We start from the raw sequence: 17,993 nt of genomic DNA, 5'->3' as shown, positions 1-17,993 counted from the left end.
TCAATTGGGATTTTATTATCATTTTCTTTTTCTTTTTATCTCTTCTGAAATAAGGAGTCATATTATCATTAGTAAGATCTTACAGGCCCAAAATAAACTGTTGAATAAAACCTACCATAAAAAAATTAAATCATAATTATAATATTTTATTTTTAAAATATCTGCATGCCCATGATTTTATATTTCGTTTATCTTTATGTGATTTGCTCATTAAGTAATTTGAAAATAATTTTAATTTTAAGTTTTATAAATCCCATAAAAGTAAAACAAATACTAACGTTATGTCCAGACTATACTTAATACTTTGTAAAATATATATATATATATATATATATTAATAAATAAAAGAAAAGATATTTAATATTAATACATCAACCAAATTTGACAGATTTTATTTTGAAAAACTCATATTTAGACTACAAACATGCAAACCATTGTGTACAATTATGTATTTGTCCTCCAGCTAGATTATTTTCAATGGATATCACTTAGGGAAGTTTCAAAGTAGATGACCCCAAAATACATGTCAAAATGTTAGAAATACCAAGGACTAATACTTTTTGTCACATAACAAGGAGGAATTTTGTCAAAATATGACAAAATATCGGTTTGTTTTTTTTTTTTTAAAGTAATAAGGAAATGGACGATAATGATTTTGGGGCATCTTTCAACATGCTCTCATGCAAAAACATGTGTGCTGGATCCCAAAACCAAAAAAGAAAATGAGAATGAAAAAGCCACATGTGATGGTGCCACGTAATCAACTTATGATGATGTGATGTGGAAAATAGTTTTTTAAAACATTTTTATTAGCGTTATAAGCGCCGGGAACAGGGACATGATTACCGAAGCTAACACGTGAGATTTTTGCTAGAAAATTACATTAAATATAATTTTAAGAAAAACGACCTTCCTTAATTCTTCTCTTTTTCTTCCTAAATATTAAAATAAATAAAATAATAATAATAAAAAATAAAAACCATCATCCAATCAAGCCACGTGCCACATGGTTGCTTCAATCAATCTACACAACGTAGGGACCACGTTTTTGAATGGAATTTATAATTTTATACATTTATTTTATGGACAGAGTCAAATGCTGCATTTGACCTTGGAATTCGGTGCATTTCAGATGGTTGAGCAAGGGTATTATGGACAATCCAAGTTTATGGGTTACGGGTTTAGGACATTCAAGTGTACAATTCAATGACAATATATATAAAAAAAAAAAGAAAAAAAAAGGTGTATATTTCAATTGCACCTAGTGTAAAATCATATTTTCTGGTATAACGGTTCTAAATTCGAATTCTTATACTTATATATGTATATGTATATATTACAACATTTTCAAAAAAAAAAAAAAAATGTATAGTTGAAAATGGTGGCATATGAAGAGTGGCATCCCATACTTTTTTTGAAAGGATTGAGGGGACGACTCCAATGGTAGGGACAAAGGGGAGGCACTGTGCCCATCAGTTTTTGATTTAAAAGGCATAGTTTTTCTCCCACATATTTTATGGCCCTTATCATGTAGTTTTTTGGTGTTGCCATTTTTCTGATGTTATTTTCACTATTTTCTTTTTCATTCATTTATTTTGTTGTTAAGAAAAGAGACATTTTACTGATTTATGCTCAAATAATTAAATTTTGATGGACCATGTTTTTTTTTTGGCTGGTTATGTGCTTCAGAGCTAATGTCGGTAGTACTATTCAGAACTTTGAATATTCTTTGTATCAACATTAAATTAATATTTTTTTCATCAAAAAAATACATTAATTTTTTTTGTCCCCACTCTTTTCTCTACTGTAAATGCTTTAATGGAAAATATATAATAAAAAAAAGGAGACAAATTTTGTTTGTTTTTGATTGGTATATAATTTGCCAATGTCTATAATACATAAGTATACATATAGGAATTCTCACATCAGGCTACTTTAATAGAAAATTATTAAGATCTTTTTTTATGAGCCTTTAGATTTTAAAGGTAATTTAGAAATATATTGGAGTTTACTTTAATCTATATAAAATTCTCTTTATTCTTGCAGAATTTTAGTATTTTGCTAAATTTATATAATCCACCAATACATTTTTAATTTTGTTTAATTAAGTAATTTAAAAGTTGATTACAATATATGAAAAAATTTCATCTACATCCGTGAGATTTGATAAAATTTGATTGACACCCTTGGAATTTGAAAAATCATTACCTACACCCTTGAGGTTTGAAAAAATTCATCATTTATCATACATGAAGTTAATTTTTAATAAACTGATTTGTAAAAACTCTAGTTTACTCTTTAATGTCAAAATAAATATCAAAACTTTATTTTATTATCTTTTTATACAATATAGATATGTATATATATTAAAAATGTAATTTGTTTATTTTTTAATTATATTGTTTATCATTATATAAATCAAATTTATAGTAGATGATGTTTTTTAATATACAATATCATAAAGTAAATGATTAGAATAATTATATAATTTTTATTTTAACACATAGGTGAAATAAACTTTACAAAAATCAATTTTATTAAAAATCAACTTCAAAGCTGGTAAATAATAATTATTGAAACTTTCAAAGAACAACAAGAGTGTATTCAATTTAGAGTTTAATGTACTTAAAATGAGATATACATTTTAAAGGATTTGATGAATTGTTATGAAGTTTTATAGATTCTATAAATAATTTATAATAATTTAACAAAATCTTTGAAATTAAAACTAGATTTCATATATATTGACAATTTTCTTCATAATTTTACTTTTAAAATCCTTTCAAATCCATTAAAATTTATCATTTTTTAAAAATCTTTTAAAATTAATAACTTTTTGAATACCTCTAGATTTTAAAAGAATTTTACAAAGTTATAACTGAATATATATGGATTTTAATAGATTTTTACAAAATCTGAATTGAATATCATTAGATTTGTATAGACTCATATAAAATTTAAATTGAATACCTCTAAACTTTTAAATAATTTTAAAATTATTTAAACTCTAAAATGAATATACCATCTCAGTGATAATTTTTCAAATTTTAGGGATTTCCATTACCCCATATATATATATACATATTCCTAATCCTGATGTAACATCTTATTTTTAATCTTTTTCATAGATTTTATAAAGAATTGATAAGAATCCAACGAAATCTTTGGAATTAAGACTGTATTTATATTGACAATTTTCTTCACAATTTTACTTTTAAAATCCTTTTGAATCCATTAAAATCTATCATTTTTTAAAATTTTTTTAAAATCAATGACATTTTGGATACCTCTAGATTTTAAAAGAATTTATAAAATTCTAATTGAATACCTCTAAACTTTTAAACAATTTTAATATCTTTCAAATTCTAAATTGAATACACCCCCTAAATGATAATTTTTAAAATTTTAAGGATTTCCGTTGCCATATATATATATATATATACATATAGTCCTAATAGTCTACAAGTACAGTAAAGAAGGTTAAAAATATAATAAAAAAAAAAAGAAAACTAAAAATATGGTCTCACATATATAAGTTTAAAGGAAAATTTGTACAAGTATAGTAAAGAAGGTTAAAAAAAAAAAAAAAAACCTAAAAATATGGTCTCACATGTATAAGTTTAAGGGAAAATTTCATTTGTACCCTTTCATTCTAATTATATGTCAACTTATAATTCTGAAAAATTATTATTAATTTCCTATTTATCAATTTTTACAAGTTAACTTTAGTAAGTAAAGATCAAAATTGTATTTTCAGAATATTATTCAATCATAAAATACTAATTTTCAAACTCTTTTTACCATTGAATTATTAAAATTAATTGGTAAAAATTGCCATATGAGTCTGTTTTAAAATATATAAAAAACTAAAAAAAAGTTAATAATAATTTTTGAAAAATATATTTCTAAATATTATTATTGCAAAGTTGAAAATGTTCAAATAAAATTTGCCCTAAGCTTAATAATATTGCTTTTGGAGTTTTGTTTCTCCTCCCTGCCCCTCTCTCTCTCTCTCTCTCTATATATATATATATATATATACACATGAAAAGGCTAAGGTTAGGACGGTATGATTTTTTTTTAAAATCAACATTTAAATTATGACATTCGATTTTTACACTTGGATTGGATTTTATTATTTTTTAACCTAAATAATAGAATTAAAAATTAAGATTTAAAATTTGATTCTAAAAAAAAATAAATCATTTTAATCTGAGATTAACTTATATATATATATATATATGTATATATGTATTATTTTAAAATTAGGAAAGGATGTTAAGTGATGCTCATAATTTGTTTTAAAGAAACTTAGAAATATATATAACATCATCATATTCATCATACTCATTATTATTATTATTATCTTCTTTTTTGTAACTCAAGGGATCGGATGGGAATTATTGCAAGCATCAAATTTTAACCTAACGAAACATAAAACCTAAGGTTACTAAGTCATATATGATAAAAAAACAAAAACTTTACCAAGCAATGTGGAGTATCCTTATCGAAAAGATAAAAAAAAATAAAAATAAAGGAAAAGTCAAATGGTGTGTATTTCAAGCCCAAATCCAGAAATTGCCACTGGTAATTAAGGTGTAAAAACATTTGAACCAGTTACAAAGCTCAAACCCAGAAGCTTTGGGTTATCAAATAAAATGCAAGCTCGGCCACCCAACGACAGTGACAAATCTTTGTCAATGGTGGGTTGTCAGGAGGAATTTCGTATCCTCATTTTTATTATTATTTTTTTGGCTCTATCATATTAGAGGTCCACTAGACCCATTACTTACAGGCTGACAGATACCAATAATATGCATGGAAAATTGAAAAAAAGAAAACTCTTGAAGGTGATATAGAGACAATGAGGTTAAAAAAAAAAAAAAAAAAAAAAAAAACCTGAAAAACAAAGACTCAAAATCAAATGGGCAAACATAGATTGTGTATACCTGTAATGACTCTAAAGGAGCAAACTAATGACATATCAAAGATGATAAAAGAGGGGAAAAAAAAAAAAAAAATCCTAATGAAGCTTTTGATAGCTACCCTTTTGAAGTGCAAATCATAAGTAGGCTGCAAGTCGCATCAGCTTCTGGTGCATATGCAAAATGGAAGTATTTGTGGCCACATTTGAAAAGACAGTGTTGGTGATTGTTGATAATTTTATTTTTGGGCAAAAAAGTTGTAGTAATTTGTGATGTGTAAAGCAAGGAACGGAAAAGAAGAAGGTGAAGGTAGCCACCGTGTCATGGGGGTGGCCACACGCGAAGCCTTAATGGACATTCAGGTTGCTGCACAGCAAGTGTTTGATAAACTGGATTGTATAATTAAGTGGTACAGAAAAAAAAGTCCAATTTTGGGATCAGATTGGGAAACTGTTAGTTCATTTTATTTATTTATTTATTTTATACTAAGCTGTGATATGTACGTGAAAATGTCTCCCACCGGGACCCTAGCTGTAGAATATGGGAATTTTTGGCCTTGTTTGTGACTTTATCAATATGCAATTATGTATAACATGCAATGATATATTTTTGTATTTTGAAGTTTGTATTATGCATTAATTTGGAAGAAAATGTCATGCATATTTGGCTCCACTTTCAGACATCGAATCATTGCATGAAAGAAAAAAGAAAAAATAAATGCTGATTGATTTTGCTAATTATTTTTTTTAAAGAAAAATTTTGGAGGGTATGGTTAGATTAATGATTTCAACTTAATAATCATAGAAAATTATAACGCAGAGTACATCAATGAAGTCATTGATTTTATTTAATTTTTAAAAATCTAAGCGAGAGATTCAAATTTAGGATATCTGCTAAAGCTTTATTGGGCTCTGAAACCTGCTAGCCCAGTGGGAATATAAAAGAGTTAAAATGAAATGTAGTTGGGCTAGTCTGACTCCCTTTGTTAGGTTCATGTATCCATTTTTTAGTACTTTCTACTGAATTGACAGACATTAGCACATATTCACATGAAAAAAAGAAAAAAAGAAAAAAAAAAAAAATAGCACATAACCAGGAATACTCTTATTGTTCTCAGAAATCGGGGAAATAAAAAAAAATATGTATATATATGTATATATTTGTTGATTATTGATATTATCCATTATAGATGATTACAGTTTTTACCAATCACAACGAGTGATTGAAGAATGAGCCACAATTAAAGATTAAAGATTCGCAGAACCGAAGAATGAGAATTGACAAATTTCAATCAGATTGGATTGAAAATAAGTGACTGTTTATACACCAGAAAAAACAAATTCCAAAAGGATGAACCATTTCTATACACATGACATCATCTTTGTGCCTTGACTATGGTCATTTTTTTTTGGGCATCTGCCTTCACAAACATTATTGGTTTTCTGTGTCAAAATAATGTTGAGAGGACAGATTTGGAAGTATCCAAATGGTTAAGTCTACATGTTCCAATCAGGATTTCAGGGAGCTCCTCTTCTGTATTGGCCTGCAATAAGCACAATCACACCCCCATATCATAAACAAGAAAATGCATATAGTATTTTTTATTTTTTTTATCTGCTTTCATTTGTTCATGGCGCACATTCATGTAACTGATATACCTGTATCAAAAATGCCATCTCTATGATCAGATTGGTGAGGTAACCAAGAACAAGATTAGCCACTCCCCTTGCCACTGTTGAAGATCCGACGTCGATTGCAAGCTATTATCAGAAGACTTGGAGGTTATTCCAGGACAACAACATCAAAAAACCCAACTAATGAGTACTTAAAAAATGTGTGTATGTGTATGCATATGTATGTGCATGAGTAAATGAGCAAAACAATAAAGTACGAAGTTTCACAACTGTTTGTAGCTCATTATACCAATTTTAATAACTTACCTCTAAATAGTTCTTCCCACGGAAATAACGTACTTCGAGTGCCTGACCCAACAAGCATGCTTTCTTTCCCACACTCTGCTTGACTATCCATGATCCCTGAGGAGACCAATTGCAAGCATTGTAAAGATAACAAAAATAACACTGGTTATATATGCACATATATATATATATATATATATAAAACTGGTACTGACCTTAGAAATGTGTGGGATTAGCTTAAACCTGGAATTCCTATAGGCATTATCTCCATTGACAAATCTATTTACTATGGGATTTTCTTCCAGAGGAGTTCTCATCATGTAATACAATGCTATGTTGTATTGAGTTGTTCCGGGGAACTGATACATGGTTAGTGTTAAAAGTAAAAGATCAGATTCTCAATAATAAAAATGGTGAATTTTTTTTTTTTTTTTTGGTTTAATTAAGGATTACAATTTTAAGAAACTTACTTGTATGTTGACAATAAAGAAGAATTCTGGTCCGCCTCGTTCTGCATATCTCTGCATAAGTCATATAGCTTGTACAATTAGATATTTCTACCATATTGTGCATAAAGGGATGCTATAGAGATTAGGACTAAAAAAAAAAAAAAAAAAAAAAAAAAAAAAATTTATTTGACAATTAGAAACTAGTTGAAAATGAGCTATCATACCTGAACGATACCACCAGGACGGCCACCAAGATCATCTTCTCGCTTGTTAGATTGTAGCCAATCTGCACCTACCAGTTGCATTAAGGTTTCTTTAGCCTTGACCTGGTGAAATAGAAACATCATTTAGACAACATGAAATCAAATAATGAAAGTTTCAATTTTTAATAACATGCTTACTTTATAACACCAAAAAACCTTGAGTTTGGCTTTCTCTCAACTTCTTTCACACTTGGGTTTTGTAATTCTATTTTAGTAATGTAATCTTTTACTGCATCTATCTTGGACTAACATATAGTTGAACATCATTGTTTATTGATGATTCCCATTCTTGCTAATACCGTGAACAACCACATTCTATGGACTGTTTTTTATTTTTCCATATCCATGTCCCTGTACAAACGAATCCCATCTATCATCCTACTTAATAATCAGCTATTGCAAAACAAATGCCGTAATGTTTCCATCTTTCTGTGCCATAATTGGACTACTATAGCTCCTATGCAAGCTAGTATTGGCTAGACATTAAAACTTTCAATGAAAGACAACTATTTGAGTTGTAGATATTTCTACTACAAATTTGTTCCCAGAACATAGCCAGAGCTGAAGGAAAAACCTTCTGGTTGTCTCGCAAATAATTTTGCCCACGTATTAAGAAAGTCGAAGGATCAGCTGCTGAGCAACTGCAATGTAAATCACAATTTGGGTCAATCTGAAGAGTTGATCCATAGGAGCATGGGATACTTTCTTCCCTGGCACTATCTTGCAGATCCATATAACCCATCTTTTGAACTGCAGCAAGACCAATTTTTGGACCAATCTAGTCAGAATTAGTTTGAAGATGGAAATAATACATTTGTAAGAACATTGATTAACATAACTGGACTGACCTCTGAGATCTTGAAGTTTTTTCACAAAAACAGCAGCAGATGATAGTTTGGACGGGTACATATTCTGCACATATTAACATTCAGTGTCACTGTCAACAAACAGTATATTACATTCGCCAATTATAGAACATTTTTTAAGTGTATAAAAAAGTAAGATACATATATAGCTAGTATTCTAGCATTAGAATGCCTAACAAAAAAAAGTGAAACTGTATCATTTTGTCTCAACCTTTACAAAGCACAACAGAATGATGAAGCAGACAACCAAGGAGCAAATTGTCGAACTATATATCCTCTTTTTCCCCCCTCCAAATTACGTAACATTGATGTTATAAATTTACCATCATCAACATGTATAATATAAAATCCTCTTCAAAAATAAAGAAAAATAATATTTTACTACCTTAATAAAGCTGCAGTTAATATGCATAAACAGAACTTTAATAAGCAGAAAACAGAAGCAAAGCAAAACTCTATGCACAATGTACCTCCATTACTTCTACAGTTATGAATGTTTGTTAAACTACTTGCAAAAGTTCATGTGTTGTCGACAAGTTAGTACCATAGAAAGATCTGTCTGCTCTGGAGACCAGTCGCCATCGGACTGCTCATAGTCTGATGGTTCAGGAACATCGAAAAACACATCTCCAGTATCATCTAGTCCCTTTAGACTTGTATGGCTAGAAGCTGGTCCTTCCACCTCATCTATCCCCTCCAGTTGCCTAACTTCTTGTGGGCACTGACCCACATTCTTGATATCCTCCATTTCATTCTGGGGTAATCCAAGTTCTCTGGACAACTCTTCACATGATAATTCCGAGGATTCATTACCATTTTTAGTCTTGTAAAGCTCTCTCAATGCTGCAATGATAAAGCTTTGCAGTTGTGATGATTTCATACTAAAACCAATATGGATAAGGAACCAAAAAAATGCAATTGCTATTTGGCAATAAAAAAATACCTGCAAGTTTCTCAAGCATACGGATGGTTATCGTTCTTGCTGATGATGGACGGATAGATAGCTTCCAGAATTTCCAATCAATAGCAAGCATGTGTTTTACAAGTGACATTTTGCCTTGGTTTACTGGAGTTATAACGTATCCTCCACCTATATGTTTGTACAATGCTATATTTAGAAGACTATTCCGAATAAAACATAATTCTAAAATCCAGCATAACTCACTAAAATAAACATATTCAAATCCCAGGTGAAGAGGTTAAGAAAGCAACAATGAAGTAGGCCATCGAATACATAAAATGGAATGTTTGTGAAGAATGAAATTGATGATGCAGAGAGCTGGAATAGCTATCTATTTCAGTAGCATTATGTTAGGCATAAAAATTTACACGTTTTATGCTATAATATATTGCTTATTATTTTCCAAATATATGTTTGAAGTGTGGAAATAACTTAATTTTGTGATTTCTTAATTTTGTAACTTAATTTTTGTGATTTCTTAATTTGTTGGCAAAGATTAAAGAAAAATAGTTTGTTCTAAATTTATTAGGCCTATCTTAAGCTTTAAGGAAGTGATTCTAGCTAGTTTCCCAATTTGAATTTAGAAGCAAAAGATAAATAAAATCTGTGAACAGCATTAAGGAAAGTAGTAGCACATATCAAAGATATTAGGAAACTAAGAGAAGCAACCAAAATAAATTCTCTCCTATAAGGAGTCGGAACCGGCAGCATCAACAGAGGGAAACAAATAAAGACAAAAATCACATTGTTTTTTTATTTGACTTTTCAAAGGAGAGTCTTTAGGAAAGTTGCTTAAACCTTTGTCTACAAGCATCTTTTCCCACAGGAAGGAAGTAACAGAGATTTTTGAGAGATTAAAAATCAATTTTACAAAGGTTTCTAGCATAGAGAGGTGGCGACAAGAGGAAGGGATAGCATCACACTGTTCAGTAGCCCTTGTTTTACTTCTTTAATTTGTTTTCTCCGATCTCTATTGTTTTAGATCTTTGAATTTGTGAACATTAAGTTTAGTTTAGTTGCTTTTATTGAGTTTTCCCTTATAGCTATGAAGATTTAACTGCTTTGTTTTGGATCCTATTTGGTTATTTATTTAATGTTAAGAATTTATTCTTACACTTAATGCTTGTATGTTTCTAGCTAATTCATGCATGTTCATAAATACTATAATGAGCTTGACATAGGATTTATGGTATTGGATCTATAATAATTCCATGTTAGTGTAATTGATTGAAAGATAATTATATTAATATGCCATGTTCATAACTAATCACAAAGCTTAATGAATTCTCATCTAGTTTAAATCATGATTGAAAGATATGGTTTGTTATATGTGAATATGATCAATTGTGTGTGAAAGTGACTTTTGATTAATGTGGGGTTAAGTATGGTTAACATAGTGAGTAACTAAATAGTTGTCTATACAAAAGAGGATTAAAATGGATTAGCTAGTGGTGAAGTCATATGCCATAGTGTTTATCATTATTGAATCTCTCTACACTTCTAAAGTGTGTTTTCCTCTAGTTTCTGTGTTTTTGCCTAGTTTCTAATTTCTTAAGTTTTTTTTTTTAATAAGTTTTATTATTAATAATTCAAGTTTCAGTTTCTAAATAGTATAAAAGTCTAACTAAATTTGATACTTAATTACTAACCATCTCTATTGGACAATAACTCTACTTTCTACCTCTTTACAACTTGTTAACGACAGTGAATTGACAAACACATTACTTGTATTTAAATTTAATATTTTCACGCCTCCTTGATTATGAAAGGACTTAAAAGACAACATAACGACCGTGAACAAGTTCTAAGAGCAGTATTGATGTTTGTTTTAAAAGGTATCTGGGACTTTTCCTCTCATAAACTCCCTTCCATTTCCCACCTAAAATCCTAACCTTTGAAAAGAGAAATTACATTATGTTATTCACGATTTGTTGTATGGTGTTTCTATGTCAATGTATAAAGAGTAACCAAACAAAGAGGATCAAAAGCGAATAAAAAATTGTTGTTACCATACTCACAATCCCCAATGCTTAAGCCTGATAAGAAGTAGACCCAACTATGTATATCAAGCTCCTTTGTCTTCATTTGCAGGTCCATGCAAACTATGGGATGTAAATTGGATCTTAAATGTAAAAGTGTAGACTCAATAAATTAATAGAAATAGGGTTTATAAGGATTCAAAAACAAGACAAGTTAAACAATTTGTTTATGACGCCATGTCAAGTTACCATCAATATATAGGAAAGTTAATAGAACATTTAGCTTATGTGTCTTGCATATATCCTGTGATATGTGTCATGCAATTGTACATTTCCAATATAAAAGCATACATTACTTTTAAGGCAGGCGCGGACGTAGCCTTTATGTGGATGACACATCTTGTGGAACACAGAATGGTATAAAATTACTGTGGACAACAAGAAAAAACAGAAAAAAGTTAGAGCAAGCTAACATGACTTCAAAGCTTTATATTAGGAATTAATTTCATCCAGAAAACAAATACCATATGTGCCATCTTCCTCCCTTCTCCAATAGCGACGCAACAGCAAATCTCTTCGTTTCATCCCCCTGCAAACTATCATGTGTTAACAACAGACCATGCAAAAAATGAATTGTATTAAGGAGGTTCTAAGTCTGACCAAGGTAGCCAATCACTGTGTAACAGCTCGTGAACTATGTCTGTATGACCATCAAGGTGCTCAACCACACTGCCTCTGTAAAAACAAAAGTCCCATCTGCAAGACACTTTATGATTAAAAACCTTCGGAAAGATAAATGTTGCTTTATCAAGGATAGAAAAACTAAAATCTAATATGAATGTAATTCTGTTCTAAAAAAAGCATTGCGACAGAAAGCCAATTCCTACCACCCAAATAAAAAGAAAAACATGAGCAGGAATTCAACAAATGTGTGTACTTTTTTAGTACAAGTGAAATTCACCTACATGTTGGCATGATTGGGAAGCCAGACCATCTTTAAGTATATAAGATATTTACTTAAGAGGGTTATGGTTCATAAAACTATGGAGCTATGCAGCTACTTGATATGCTAAAACTTGAAACAAGATGATAATTTACAGAAAAGGATTTGGACCAACTCTAGTATGCTCAAGTTTATGTTTTTTCTTATTATTACTTTTGCAGGATTATGGCTTCTAAATACTAATGACCACAAAACCCCAAATTATAAAGATAAAGAGAACATGTCAAGAATCTTACTCGGATCTTGAGGGACCAAGAGACATAAGAGTTCGGAAAATTTCCTCTGAAGTCCCATCAACTACTCCTACTGCCATAATTGCTGGATGGTCATCCCAAAGCTGAGGATAGCAAAACGTGTGTAAGCAAATTACACAACATGTACAACAATCAAAGTTTAGTAAGCCAAAAAGAATTATACCCGCCCACGGGAATCCCATTCTTTCGCTTCTTTGAAAAGCCTCAGTCCTGCAAAAGTAATAAACACTTTTAAATATACATGTTTGGATGCTTGAAGTTCAAAATAAGAAACTCCAAGTCTTACCATTCTGACAACCAAAAATTTTCCATGGTGAAGGAGAAATCACGTCAGATGACGTTGTATCTACACGCACAGACGACCGAAAAGTCCAGTCTATAGAGTTTCTACTGCCTGCCCTCTTCGAACCACTTAATCTGTCAAAACAATTACCTTAAATCATGTTGGAACACAATATATGTTGATAATGTAATTAAACATATATTTAGAATATACTAACTTTAATCGGTCTCCACCTACATACAAAAAAGTATGACAAAATCAATGATCTTAATCTGACCTGAGAAATCGGGATTATACTTTCTTAATGACTTCAGAAAGCCAACATTTTACTTTCTTTTTATGGTGAAGCATTCTAGATTACTATGTGAACTAGCAAACTTTAAATTTTCCATGAGTACAAACACAGATCTAATTCAGGGAGAACAATAAGTTTATGAAGTCAAAAGGGTCAAGCATGCGAGTAGCAAAGGTGGCTGAAAAACAAAAAAAAAAACATTTATAATGCTTCTATTTCCTCAAATGTACAAAGAAAATATGATTAAGAGAGCTTGAACAATGACTGAAATGAATATCTACATAAAATGGATTTAGTAATTACGATGAACTGTACATACAGTTTATGGTTTTCTACATCTCTCTTTCATCATTTAAGTAGGTATAGAATATTATTTGCTTTGTTCTACAATTTCAACAATTAAACGTTCAAAGAAATTCAAAGAATCATGTAACTTTAAACAATGATCAAAGAAAGGAAGAAGTAAAAAATGAAACAACATAAGCCACCATGAACCTCATTACCTTAAAGATGTCGATTTTCTACTGGAAAAAGCCACGAGCTCCTTTGCAGGATTTGCGCACTTCTGAAAGTAAACTCAATTATGAGCATTTTTATCATGAGTAAATCCATAATACTCGTTTGGTTTAAGAGAAAAAGATTGAAAACCTTTAATGCAGCATCCTGCAAAGAATGAATCCATCTTGCTGCTTCTTCTGGACTAGTTGCTCCCAACTGTAACGTTGAAAATTTAATGTACATGAAATTTATATTGTAAAATCAAAATGGTGATGTTTGTCTTGGATTCATCCTACCTTAAGCTGGTCATTATGACTTGAAGTGTTATAAAGAGTGAAAAGAAAGAATACCTGCATGTTGCAAACAACATTGTAAATGTTAATGCTAGAAAAACCATCCCTTGCCTGCCAAATTGTTCTTTCTATAACATCTTAAAGACATAGGATACTAAGGGTGCATACTTTTCTATTGATGCTCTCCCTTCCATCATCTGCAACCCGAATGTAAGAGTCGATTATTGCACTTCTAACTGGCTCCTGGAAACTCAATAGATTCAGTTAGGACCAGCCCCTCATGTCAATAATCTTCACAAATTGAAAAATTTACAATATAATGACATCTGAGTTGAATATAGCTTATCATGTATTAGATGAGAGGCCCTGGTTCTATTGCACTTCGTTACATTAGATGAAATTATTTTCAAAACCAAAGGAATCAACCCCAAAAAACATCCTTCATAATCTTCATCTTTACTTGAGACTAGTATGACAATGTTTTTGTAGGAAGAGCTTCTCCTACAAAAGTTGTGCCCTAGAAGTTCATATTAAGTGTTTCTTCAAGAAACAAGCATCAATAAAAGCTCTTTCAAAATTTTGACTAAACTTTAAAATGTGCTTTTATCCTCTTCTAAACACTTCTAATCATATCTGAAAGCTCAGCCAAACATTGCTGCCTCAGGACTTGTCCTCAACAGTTACATCAGATCTCTTAATATTTGTTTTTATAATATAAATGCATGTTATTAAAAGATTTTAGGTGCAACCATGGTAGAAATCTTAACTTGATTTGCAAACATTCTATGACTTTAATTCTCTACTCAAATGGAATGGGCTTTTTTTTTTTTTTTTTTTTTTTTTTTTTTCCCCCAAGGCCTAATCGAACACATGATCTCATGATCTGTGGTCATGGACTGTTTACCATTCCTAAGGGATACTCACTCAAATGAAATAAGTTGTTTGACAACACAAAAAAACAAAAAAAAAAAAAAAAAGAAAAAAAAAGAAAAAAGAAAAAAAGAAAAAAAAAAAAAGGCATAAGTTGTCCTCAAGACCAGCATTTTAATCAGAGAATAAAAGCCAGACCTAGCATCATATCGAAATCTTGGTGCCATAGAGATCACTTTTCATAAGAGAATGGAAATTATGATTTTGAGAAATAATTCAAGGTTCAAAGTAGAATTATATAAACGGCTCCGGTTCAGTGAGATGCAAAAGGATGCAAATGCTTTCAAGCTTGGGGGATAAAATAGCAGAAGCACATATTATGTGATATCAAATCATAAATCCAACATAGGAGGTCCAATTTTCATGATCTTAACTACCATTGCTCAATTTGAAAGCTCATACTCATGAATTATGGAAACTGGAAATTTGGGTTAACCCTCAAACCTCTTTCTTTCTTCCTTTTTTATCTATTTGGTTTTTAATTTTTAATTTTTTTTATCTTATTCCACTGCACATGGTTGAATGACATATATTTATTATATTTAATTTAGAAATCACTAAACTACCAAAACAACAAGAGTAACAATAACAAAACCAATTAGTTCTGTTATTTGTAATCTCCAAAGCAATGACAATTACAATAAAATAAAATATTTCTGATCCTATGCATTGCAGAGATCAAACTATCAAACAGAATGTAAAAGTAAATCGTAGACAATACCTTCCTACCATCAAACTATATGAATATCCGCCAAAAAGCAAAATAAAATAAAATAAAATAAACCAAATATCGAACACACCACCGAAAAAAAAAAAAGCTTACCTGTTTATCAGAAATGGGTTTGGTTTTGAAGCTCTTGAGAAAATTATCTTCGAGAATGAAGTACCTTTTGCGTGAATATGGTAACCCAAGCTTACTGAAACGAATAAGATACAACCAACCTTCCATTTTACCATCAATTCTTGCAATACCCATTTAAGAAAAACCAGAAAAAAAAGCAACCTATTGATTCGCCACAAAAAAAAGAAAGCTTTTCAGAAGCTAGAAGCAATTCTATGAGTGTCTTTCAAATTCTTGTAGCTATAGAAAATGGACAACAAACCCAAAAACGGCTATATGGGAATTTTTCTTTTTGGTTATATTTTTGTCAATGACTTTTTGGTGCTTTTTGTTTTTACGAAGAATGTTGAATTAGATTGATCCTCTGATCCCAAACAAGGGATTCAGAGAATCAGTTTCAGGAAATTCCAGTTGCTGGGATTTTTCAGGCACTGCTCTGCTTTTTTCTCTCCCTTTCTTATTCTTCTCCCCTGTTTCTGTCTTACCGTTTTCAAATTAACTGATTTTCGCGTATACATTGTCATTGGGACACAAATTGATACTGTCAATTTCCCATTTTGCCCCTCCATCTTTCCTATTTTTGCCCTCTCATGGCTGTTTGGTAGTGGTTATTTCCCATTTTGCCCCTCCATCTTTCCTATTTTTGCTCTCCCATGGCTTTTTGGTAGTGGTTATTTCCCATTTTGCCCCTCCATCTTTTCTATTTTTGCTCCCTTATGGCTTTTTGATAGTGGTTTTTAGTAAGATTCACTTGTTTATTTTTAATGATGGTGGTTAGACTGTTCTGTTGGTTATTTTATTTTTGACAGATTAAATTTGGAGGGTGATTGTTTTTTCTTTTTTTGTTTTCTTTTTTTGTTTTGTTTTTTTATTTTATTTTTTTATTTTCACACTTTTGATAGGTTCCCATCAACTTAATTATTACTTAAAATCTATTTACTAAAATTTAAAAATTTATGAAGCATATATATATATATATATAAATGTATATATACATGCGCGTGTACACACTCACACACATATGCACAATTAGTCTCAACTAAGGTTCATTCTATTTCATTAAGCTAAACTCTATTTTTGATGATTAAAATTAAAATTTAAGATTTAAAAAATAGTTAAATATGGATTTAGTAATATATTAAAATTCCATATTAAAATCCTATTTAAGAAAAATGAACCTTATTTAAACCTGATGATTAATAAACATAATTTTAAATCTCAATTTTTTATACGATCCAAGGAATGAAAAAATAAAATATCATCTTAGTCCTCATATCAAACTCAAATAAGAATTTTAATATCAATTTTAATTCTAAACTTTCATGCCAATAGAACATGAATACATTATGAGATGTACTCAATTATATAAATATAAAATAAGACCTATATAAGGTCAATTTGATGATTACTATTAAGACTTTCTTTATCAACTTTTCCATTTCTTTGAGGTTTAGATTGAAAATTTATTTATGATTATTTGGGTCTTTGTAGGATTCATTTTCTATAATAGTTTTAGTATATCAATAAATCTATATTAAATCATTTAAAAATTTATTAAAAAAAAATATGATGTTGAAACTATCAACTCAATCTAATGTGAACTTGATTTTATATAAATATTTATTTATGATAATTATTACAATTTTTTATGCCATAGTTTATAAAACTACTTATTTATTTATGAACAATTTGGTAGCCAAGTGGAATTTAAGTACTTATTCAGAGTGCAATTTTACTTTCTGTTCTTGAGACTTCATATTTTTATATATTTTTCTCCCTTAAAAATATAAAGGATGATAGAAAATGAATAATGTTTTTATTTATTTATTATTATTGTTAATAATATTATAATGCAATACAAGGTGAGACTGAGAGGTCACATGATATCTAAAATGAAGGATTTATAGGGGAAAAACTGGGAAATGATGTTTATATATGAGACCATGGTTCATTTGTTTATTTGATTAATTCATTATTATATCAACGGAAGAAAAGATATATATATATATATATAGAGAGAGAGAGAGAGAGAAAGAGAGAGAGAGAGAGAGCTTGCAAGAGAGCGTGGAGCAGCTAGAATTACCATATAAAAGATGATGAGGATGTTTATAGCGTTATTAGTTTTGTCAATTACTAGGACTAATCATAAACAATCATATGCTTAATATTAACAAATTGAAGACAAAAAAAATAACAAAACTTTGTTGCTGAATTTCATTAAAATCGGTTAGGAA

At 29.8% G+C, this 17,993-nt stretch overlaps 1 protein-coding gene across 3 annotated transcripts; it reads right to left on the bottom strand.

The window, feature by feature from the left end:
• Positions 1 to 6,202: 6,202 nt before the first annotated feature.
• LOC107413692 (protein ENHANCED DISEASE RESISTANCE 2) lies at positions 6,203 to 16,254 on the bottom strand. 3 transcript variants are annotated; one of them, XM_060820031.1, is made up of 22 exons: positions 15,742 to 16,254; positions 14,157 to 14,231; positions 13,992 to 14,045; positions 13,846 to 13,911; positions 13,701 to 13,762; positions 12,906 to 13,036; positions 12,783 to 12,829; positions 12,602 to 12,702; positions 12,023 to 12,118; positions 11,887 to 11,951; positions 11,719 to 11,790; positions 11,393 to 11,485; positions 9,366 to 9,512; positions 8,967 to 9,265; positions 8,405 to 8,468; positions 8,131 to 8,306; positions 7,518 to 7,619; positions 7,315 to 7,365; positions 7,060 to 7,203; positions 6,866 to 6,961; positions 6,584 to 6,685; positions 6,203 to 6,468 (listed from the first exon to the last, which is right to left on the bottom strand). In XM_060820031.1, the coding sequence occupies exons 1-22, from the start codon at positions 15,892 to 15,894 to the stop codon at positions 6,373 to 6,375; spliced, it is 2,292 nt and encodes a 763-aa protein (XP_060676014.1). In that variant the 5' UTR covers positions 15,895 to 16,254; the 3' UTR covers positions 6,203 to 6,372. The 3 variants fall into 3 exon arrangements, with proteins under 3 accessions (XP_060676014.1, XP_060676015.1, XP_048326598.1); XM_060820032.1 differs by having other exon boundaries at positions 11,402 to 11,485; XM_048470641.2 differs by lacking the exon at positions 11,393 to 11,485 and having other exon boundaries at positions 15,742 to 16,253.
• Positions 16,255 to 17,993: the final 1,739 nt, after the last annotated feature.

This window comes from Ziziphus jujuba, chromosome 8 (genome assembly GCF_031755915.1).
Source record: "Ziziphus jujuba cultivar Dongzao chromosome 8, ASM3175591v1".
Classification (NCBI taxonomy): domain Eukaryota; kingdom Viridiplantae; phylum Streptophyta; class Magnoliopsida; order Rosales; family Rhamnaceae; genus Ziziphus; species Ziziphus jujuba.
This window is presented reverse-complemented; position numbering and strand designations above follow the sequence as displayed.

Bases quoted from the DNA above. Each gene is read 5' to 3' on its own strand.
- LOC107413692 (XM_060820031.1), bottom strand. From the start codon at position 15,894: ATGGGTATTGCAAGAATTGATGGTAAAATGGAAGGTTGGTTGTATCTT. The intron at 13,037-13,700 runs GTAATGAGGTTC...TTGTTTTGACAG, and splicing joins AGAAAATCGACATCTTTAAG to ATTAAGTGGTTCGAAGAGGG. The intron at 9,266-9,365 runs GTATTTTTTTAT...TTATCATTGCAG, and splicing joins TATGCTTGAGAAACTTGCAG to CATTGAGAGAGCTTTACAAG.